Raw genomic sequence first — 8,892 nt, 5'->3', positions numbered from 1 at the left:
CAGTCTCACCCTGAGTTCTTAACTTTAATACCTCTTCCTCAGGCTAAACACCTCTGTCCTTAGACTGGATAATTCCCTAGACCACCATGGCACATTTTGAGAGTTTGTTTGTTTGTTATTTGGTTTTTAGGAGCATTAGCAACTAAGGCCATATTGCTCCGGAATATGCGGTGGTCACTCCCTGACCTTTCCGCATCCTCCGTATTTGCTGGTGACGGGCTCGCACCACGGTCTAATCAAGAAGCGTGTGCTACGCACTGCTGCTCCTTCCCACCTGGCTGCGGAGGCGCCTGACATTTTGAGAGATAACTCTTCTCCTCCTAGCAAGAAAATACCAGTTGATCGAAGAAAGTGTACCCTACTACAAGTATGAACCCCAGGCAGTACTAGAGACAACGACCCACAAGCTGTACTGGGGCCACGCCATAATAACGGATAAGAAAACCCCGCACAACAGACTGGACAACAACAGTTGGGTACCACTATGTCCATCTGATGGACATAGAGGTACCTGACACTGGCAACCTGCAGAAAACCCATGGGCAAAAAATCAGGAAATACATGAACCTAAGACAGGAGATCAAAGAGATTATTATTATTATTATTATTATTATTATTATTAGCCATATGGTACAAGGAAGCCTGAGGCTTATGCTGCACCAGCCAAAAAAAAAAAAAAAAAATTCCCGAGTTACCCTCCTGTGTGTGTGTGTGTGTGTGTGTGTGAGAGAGAGAGAGAGAGAGAGAGAGAGAGAGAGAGAGAAAGAGAGAGAGAGAGAGAGAGAGAGAGAGAGAGAGAGAGAGAGAGAAGTAGAAAGGCATCACCAAGAAAGAGAAGAATGATGATATCCAGCTCAGGACCCTGGGTTTGCCAAGCCCATACTCACCAGATGTGAGCCCCCGTGGTATATGCAACACGTTACGGCCATCCCGGTCATCGTGTCAACCACCAGTATGGTGCCAAAGACCCTACACAACAGCCTAGCAGCAATAGGTCTCCCAGTGAACACCTACAAGGAACTCCAGAAAGTCGCCGCAATACTGAACACCTGTAAGATAGTCAGAGAGGTCTTCGACCAACAGTAACACCAGACACAACAACCAGCCTGTGTACTTGGTAACAATACCCGTCACGAGGTGGAACCTCCAATCAGGGAGAAATAATATAAAAGCAATAATAATAATAATAGGCATCCTGACATGCAATTTCCGATTATCCAATAGAAATCGATCTACCACCTTATAGAGCCGAACATTATGCAAATTATTCATGCCTATAAAAACACGGTTTGCGACCACATCGCTTCATTCCTCCCCCCCCTTTTTTTTCTTTTTTGGCTTACTCAGTGGGACAGCCATCTCCAGTACTCAGAATGGCAAGTCATCGTCGTTTAGATGATTCTTTGAGATCACGGGCTGTTGGACGATTGAAGCTTGGCAGTCGTAGACTGAGGTGGTATATTGCCTTGATGTTTCATTCAGTGTCGTCTCAGCACTATGGAAGCCGTTTTAGGAGACGAACCATTAGAAAAAGAGTATGACCAAGGCCGCCCGAGGGCTACGTCAACCAGTATAGACGACCCTACAATGTCCAGTCATCAACTGTCTCTTGAGGTTTGTCTGCGCGTGTATCACAGTGGTATCGTCACCGTCCTCCTCACACCGGGTGGAAAAGGCCCGGGTTCGAATCCCGTCGATGACGCGAGGAACTTTAATCGGCTTTTTTCACTCTGTGGCTGAGTTAGTCAGTCCCAGGCATAGACAGCAAGGTTTTTTCTCCAGCAAAACAGACAAATCGATCATAGAACACACGCAATTAACAGACATAAGATACACTGCACTGCAGATGAATTTCATTATTCGGGTGGCCTAAAAATAAAGTTTGGTTTTTTTTTTTTTTTTTGTAGGTTGAATTTCGATTCGTCAGAAAAGATTACGGTGTCCCATTGGTCTTTTGTCCATGAAACATGCGTTTCAGCCCAAGCAAGTCCCTTCTTCCTCATTTGTTGGGTCAACAAAGGCTTCTTCTTGGGCCGATGGGCATGCAGACCACATTCCGAAAGCCGTCTTTGGACAGTTCGTGCCCTTGTTTCAACACTAGAGGCCATCTGAAAGTCCAGTTTTAGATCAGGAGCACTAGCATGGCGATTACGAAGGCATAGCCGTTTCAAATATCGATTTTGGGAAGGCGTAGTCACTGTCTTTCGGCCTGATCCAGGTCTTCTCTTCATATCACCGGTTTCAAGCTTTAATTTCAGCACCCGGGATACTGTTGACTGGTGGCAGCCTATTTTATCAGAGATAGCAAGTGTAGAAAGCCCTTCCTGGGACGGAGCAACAGCTACACTTCTTTATCTGAGTGTCAACTGAACATATGGAGCCATGTTTACACCTCCGCAAAACAGGATACTAATGAGTGTGTAATATCCTTCCAACGCCGTATTTATAGAAACGGCTGATGCAATATCTTGCAATTACTGTCTGATGCAATAGAAGTGTTATACGCAATGCCTTTTCTTTTCGACAAACAAAATGACTGTAATCAAACAATATCTTAACTTTTCACAACAAATGTTCCTTTTTTTTAAGGTGATGCAGTGTTTTTGTCCACCACTGTAGTACAAAAACTTGGCCGGTGAATTTCATGATGGCAACAACTATATAACTATAAAAAAATGGGCTCTATCACAATAAATGTTTGGGAAAAGGACAGCAAGGAGGAGTTCAGTTGCTTGGATTGTGGGATCTTCCCTTTATTATGATCTTGGACCCTTTTTTTAGGACGGATTAGGGATATAAAAGTCTATAGGAGCCAAGGGAGGATAAAAGAGTAATATCTCAGCTTCAGTTGCGTTTTGGATTCGTGTTTCACCACGGCCACGATGGCTTTTGCATGGGTATATTGAGAGATAAGAGGTAGATTAGTTACTCGACACCTTTATAAAATCAATCTCAGGTGTAAATACTCACCAAATTTCCCATTTTGTTTTTGTCGTCCCTTACTTCCTTCCCCATAAAATTTCTGTCAATGCGCCTCTGAACGGAGAAAGTAAAAGAAAGTTACGTAATTTGTATTGCATGGTATTTGCTGTATTTATAGCATTATCCTTTTTAATATATACGCTTTTATTCACTTCTTTTGATTTGTAATTTAAAATTTGATATTTTGTGTTGTATAATTTTATTGGGTAGAAATGTATTTATGATATTACCTCAAATAGTCGTTATCAAATAAGTGATGTTGCAGTGATTTGGAGGCGCTGCTGTAGTTACTTCAAGTGAGGTGTGAACCACAACATCCCCACCCCCCATTGTATAAGCTTATGTCTTAAAAACTGTTTTCATTCGGATTTAAGTGCATTTTGGAAGTTTTTTCTTTTGGCAAGCATTTCTGGCTTGATATTTTAAACAAAAAATGGACGGGAAAATAGAAGTGCCACCAGAAGAGGCAACACGTCGCCTTCCACAAAAGAAGCAGACTCTTGATGATGCGTATGCCGCACCGGCTAATTTTTTAGAAATTGATGTTCTTAATCCAATTACTCATGGTTTAGCAGGAAAAAGGTACACCGATTATGAAGTAAGAATGCGTGTAAGTATGATGGCAACAACTATATGTGTGAGATATTTCTATACAACATACTTGGGTAATGATTTAAAATTATTGCCATGGAATTTCTGTTGTATCGTATTGAAAACTGAATAAATTTAAATGTCATTCACCAATGTGCATTCAACAATGTATGACTTTGTATCCTTTTTAGATAGACCATTCGATTCATAACATGTACCCTAGTTATATGTTTAAATGAATAATATAGTGGATGACAGTGATATTGTGTGCAGAAGTTTATTCGATCTCTGTGTAACGAAGAGAATCTCTTTAGCGATCTTTGCGCATTATCTGAAGTTTACTGAACTTTGCGTTTTTTCTTGAGTTGTTCTTTTGGATTACTTTGGTTTTAACACAGAAATTGGAAGTAAAGTACAATTAGTTATTTGAAACTATTTAAAAATATGAAAGTTTTATTCAGTGTTGACTTAGCGAACTTGAAAAACATGCGGTTTCTGTGTGACACACCCACTATACTACCCCTTCCCTTTTCTAACCGAGTCTATTTCCAGTTTGTGGTTGTGAGTCGGTGTATTTATTGCTGTGAATATCCTATAAGATCCATAAGTTCTTTAAAAGAAGCAACCAGAAGGGTTAATTTCTTTATTTATATATATATATATATATATATATATATATATATATATATATATATATAAAAAAAAATAGACCATTTTCAGTAAGAATTCCTCCATTGAAAAAATTAAGTGTTTGATATACAGGCAACCCTGGTATAACACGTACTTTAAAAACCCCGTTTCGTTTTAACACAATTGATAAATTGTGGCAATCCTCACACAATACAGTACTTATATAACCCAATTTTGCTCTAACATGGTTAGAGAATTTTGATTGAGCTTGCATAACAGGGTATTTTTGAGCTTTTGTGTGGGGGGGGGGGAACCCTGCTATTATGTTGGATGTGATTTTTCAACATTTACACCTTTTTGGATCCCTGCTGTTGACTCGCTAGTCAAAGAAAAAAAAAAAAAAAGAGAGAAATCCCTGTATTTTATTTGGTTGGGAAATCCCCATGTTACGTTCTGTGCTATTGAACTTGTGGAAAAATCTAGATTTCAGAGTTTTATTACTATTGAGTAGCACACCAGGCCATCCAAAAGTTTTAATTCCTACCACCACAGTTGTACTAGGTTAATACAACTTCTTTCATTCAGCCATTAGATCAAGGCATTATATCCACCTTTAAAACTCATTACTTCAGAAAATTGTTACAATGGATTTTGGAAAAAATTGATTCCGAATCTATTGAAGTAATGGAGGCATGGAAACATTTCTCAATTGTGGACTGTATCAGAACTTAGCTTTATTGCTGAAAGAAGTAAACAGTCAACATTAAATGCATGTGGAAAAATGTATGGCCATAGTCAGTTCATTCAGGAAATATGGTCAAACCAGCAGAAAATGGAATTGGTGCGATAGTAGAACTTGCTACATCTATATGAGGGGAAGGCTTGATGATATAACTTCTGAAGCCCTCGTGGGTAGCACAGTTGATAGAATCGTCCTCCTCCTCACACCGGGTGGAAAAGACCTGAGTTTGAAACCCGTTGATGATGGGGGGGGGGAATTTATGGGTCTTCTTTTCACAATGTGTATTAGTCGGGCTCAGGTGAGGGTAGCATGGTTTTTTTCTCCCAAAATCTCAGATTATTCGATCAGCAAAACAGAAAATCGACCTCAGGACACACATTTATAGACAATATACGCAGAGTAACATGGCCTTAGTCATCTATGCTCTTAAAAAAAAAAGATATGATTACTGAAGATGTTCAAGAATTACTGGTAGAAAAAAGACTGGTGAAGTGGATATGGTGGAAATGGCATGGGAGGTAAAACTAAATCAATTCAGGGGATAATAGCGCAGATTAAAATTCTAAACTTCCAAATTTTATACTAAAAAGGATAGGGATGACAAAGTCAGCCGAGCAATTAGAATCTTATTTTTTTTAAATGCAGATTCTTGAATGAAAGGAGCGCAAAGTTCAAAAGGGAGCTTCAAAAATGCTTCGTTCCATATGATGAAATTCAAAGATTTATCAAGTAAAAGCAAACAACACCAGATTACTGATTTTTTTTTTGAGGAGAGTAGAAGATACATGAAATCTAGAATTATGTATTTTTGTTAGGTTTGTTAACGTTTTGTTAGCTTTTGGAATGTTAAAGCCCTTTTCGTACTTTTCTTTTTTGTCCCGTATAACATGTTTCGCACAACAGAACATTTTATAGGAATTAACTACCGTGTTATGCAAGGGTTACTTTTTTTTATATATTTTTAAATGAAATATTTAAATTGGCAACGTTTCACTGTTTCATTTAGATTGTTGTAATAAAAAAAGTAAAGATGCAACATAATTTAGCATTAGCAAAGGCACATGATGCAAAAAAGCAAACATATAGCATCAGACAAAAAAAAAAAAAACAAACACCCTTCTTATTTCACCCATCCACTCACTCCGAATGTTTGTCTAGTTCCACCTTGAATCTATTTAAGCTATCAACTTCTACAACGACAGATGGAAGTTTGTTCCAGCAATCAATCACCCACTGGCTAAAGGCAAACTTCCATACATATATCCTACAACTGTCTTTCCTCAATCTGAATTTATGCCCTCTTAGGCATAAATTTCAGGAAGAGGAAGAATCCCATCAGCATTGAGCATGCTCAAACCATTCAAGGCTTTATACACCTCAATCAGATCACCTCACAGGTGCCTAGTCTCCAGACACTGTAATTTGCAAAACTTAAGCCTTTCTTCGTAAGAGCAACTCTTTGTTCCATTCACTAATCTTGTTGCCCTTCTCTGTACTCGTTCCAACAGCTCTACATTGAGCTTTTGGAACGACATTGAGCTACTCTTGCAGACCGTCTGCACTTCTCAGAAAACTTCATATCTGCCTGCACAATTACCCCCAGGTCCTTTTCACTCTCTATCCCTTTTGTTGTAGTACCACCCAGTTGATACATTACTCTGGGGTTACTGCTTCCCATATGCAGTACTTTACATTTGTCAATGTTAAACTTCAGTTTCCACCTGTCAGCCCACCTGCTCAACTTTTTCTAGATTCTGTTGCAGCAGCATACTGTCATTAACAACCATGCTGACCTTTGTATCACCTGCAAACTTGGACATTAAGCCTGATATATCATCATCAATATCATTAATAAATACAGAAACAACAATGGACTCAACACTGAACCCTGGGGGACTCCACTAATAACATTAGTCCATGAAGAGCAGTGTCCATTGATCACCACTATCTTCTCCCACTCAACCACCCTTTATCCATAGCAGCAATTTGCCTCCCATGTCACACTGCTCCAATTTGTGCAGCAGTCTTCCATGTGCAACTGTATCAAAAGCTTTCCTGAAATCCAAGTATATGATATCAAAATTATTATTAAAGAGGCCTGTGCGCTCTGGATTCATTATTATTATTAAATTACAGTTGCTCAGAGTGAAACGGATACAAAAATATATTGTGACAAATTTAATAGGAAAATATACATATATTACATTAGATACATACAAATAAAAGCTTTTGGTTGTTTAGTCAACCTTCCTCAGTTAAAATGACAGTTAAGAATGGAGCACGAGGGCGTGTACTGCCAATCTTATACGTGAAGTGCGTGATTGATTGTTGGATGTTGAAGCCTGTGGCTGTGATGTATGCGGACGTGGCCAGCGTTTGTCAATGGACAGGATTGCTGTTTCGGTGATAGGGTGGACTTGACATCCACTGTTCCTGTTCACTGAGGTATTGGAGCATTTGATGTTTAATGACTCCAACTAGGCACGTTGCCGATAGTGGCGGGACTTATCTACAATCACGACATCGCAGTGTGGGTCAATGTCGTGGTGGGTTGCCCAAACGTGTCCAGCAATAGCTGAGTGCTCCACATCCACTAAGCGGATTGCTCTTTTTAAAATAAAAAGAGCAATGTCGTGATTGTAGATAAGTCCCACCACTATCGGCAACGCACCTGGTTGGAGTGGTTAAACATCAAATGCTCCAATACCTCAGTGAACAGGAACAGTGGATGTCAAGTCCACCCTATCACCTAAACAGCAATCCTGTCCACTGATAAACGCCGGCCATGTCCGCATATTTCACAGCCACAGGCTTCAACATCCAACAATCAATCACACAGTATACGCCCTCATGCTCCATTCTTAACTGTCAGTTTAACTGACTTCCTCAGTTGATTAAACAACCGAAAACTTTTATTTGTATGTATCTAATCTAATATATGTATATTTTCTTATTATTAAACTTGTCACAATCTATTTTTGTATCCGTTTCACTCTAAGCAACTGTAATTTAATAATAATAATCAAAATTATTCTTTGCATCCAGTTCCTTTGTGACCACATCATAGTATCGAATCAAATTGGTCAGACAAGAGTTTCCCCTTAACAAACCCATGCTGTGTCTGAGCTATAAGTGAAGTCTTGTCTAGATATCCTGCAATGCTTCTTTAACCAGTGCCTCCATTAATTTCCCTGGAACAGAAGTTAAACTAACAGGTCTGTAATTACCTGCGTCTCCCTTTGATCCTCCTTTGTGGATTGGGGTCACATTTGCACATATCCAGTCAATGGAGACCTCCCCTGAGTCCAAAGAAGCTCTCATAATTATGGCTAAGGGTTTGATTACTTCCTTTGCTGCCTCCTTTAATATAACTGGATAGATCCCATCCACCCCAGGTGCCTTTTTATGTTTAACTTCAACAATTTCACCTCCACTTTGCTCTCAGTTATTACAAAATCATCTAGCTCACTGACAGAGTTTAATTCACCTCTGGCATTCCCCTCCCTGAATAACTCATGTGTGAATGTAGATGCAGAATATTCATTTAGTTTGTTAGCTACCTGAGCAGGAACATCAACAGTTGAACCATCGATGTCAAGTGGACCAATCTGATTCATACTGTTCCTTCTAGAGTTTACATAAGTAAAGAACTCTTTGCTGTTTTTCTTTGCATCCTTTGCCAAAGATTTCTTGTAATCTGCCTAACCTCCTTTGTGACTTGGTTACAGACCAGCTTATATCTATCATAGGCTTCCGTGTCACCTGTTAATTTATATGTATCTCATTCATTTTTCTTCTCTGCCACATGTCTAATTTATTCATCTGACATCCATTTAGGCCTAAATCTTGAACAATATTTTTTAATTGGTATGAAAAGCCTAGTAGCATTCCAAGATTAATTCTTTGAATGCTAGAATTTGTTAAATTGTAAATGGTAACACACAATC

General features: G+C 39.2%; 1 protein-coding gene across 1 annotated transcript in view; it reads left to right on the top strand.

The window, feature by feature from the left end:
- Positions 1 to 3,273: 3,273 nt before the first annotated feature.
- The window catches only part of LOC150081458 (sorting nexin-12-like), a 67,057-nt gene continuing 61,438 nt past the window's right edge, over positions 3,274 to 8,892 (top strand). The window contains exon 1 of the mRNA XM_090379312.1: positions 3,274 to 3,592. Within this exon, the coding sequence (XP_090235438.1) occupies positions 3,416 to 3,592 (177 nt within the window). The 5' untranslated portion in view covers positions 3,274 to 3,415. The remainder of the gene's footprint in view (positions 3,593 to 8,892) is intronic.

The sequence above is a fragment of the Mastigoproctus giganteus genome, chromosome 8 (genome assembly GCF_048544385.1).
Source record: "Mastigoproctus giganteus isolate SK-2022 chromosome 8, ASM4854438v1, whole genome shotgun sequence".
Classification (NCBI taxonomy): Eukaryota; Metazoa; Arthropoda; class Arachnida; order Uropygi; family Thelyphonidae; genus Mastigoproctus; species Mastigoproctus giganteus.
This window is presented reverse-complemented; position numbering and strand designations above follow the sequence as displayed.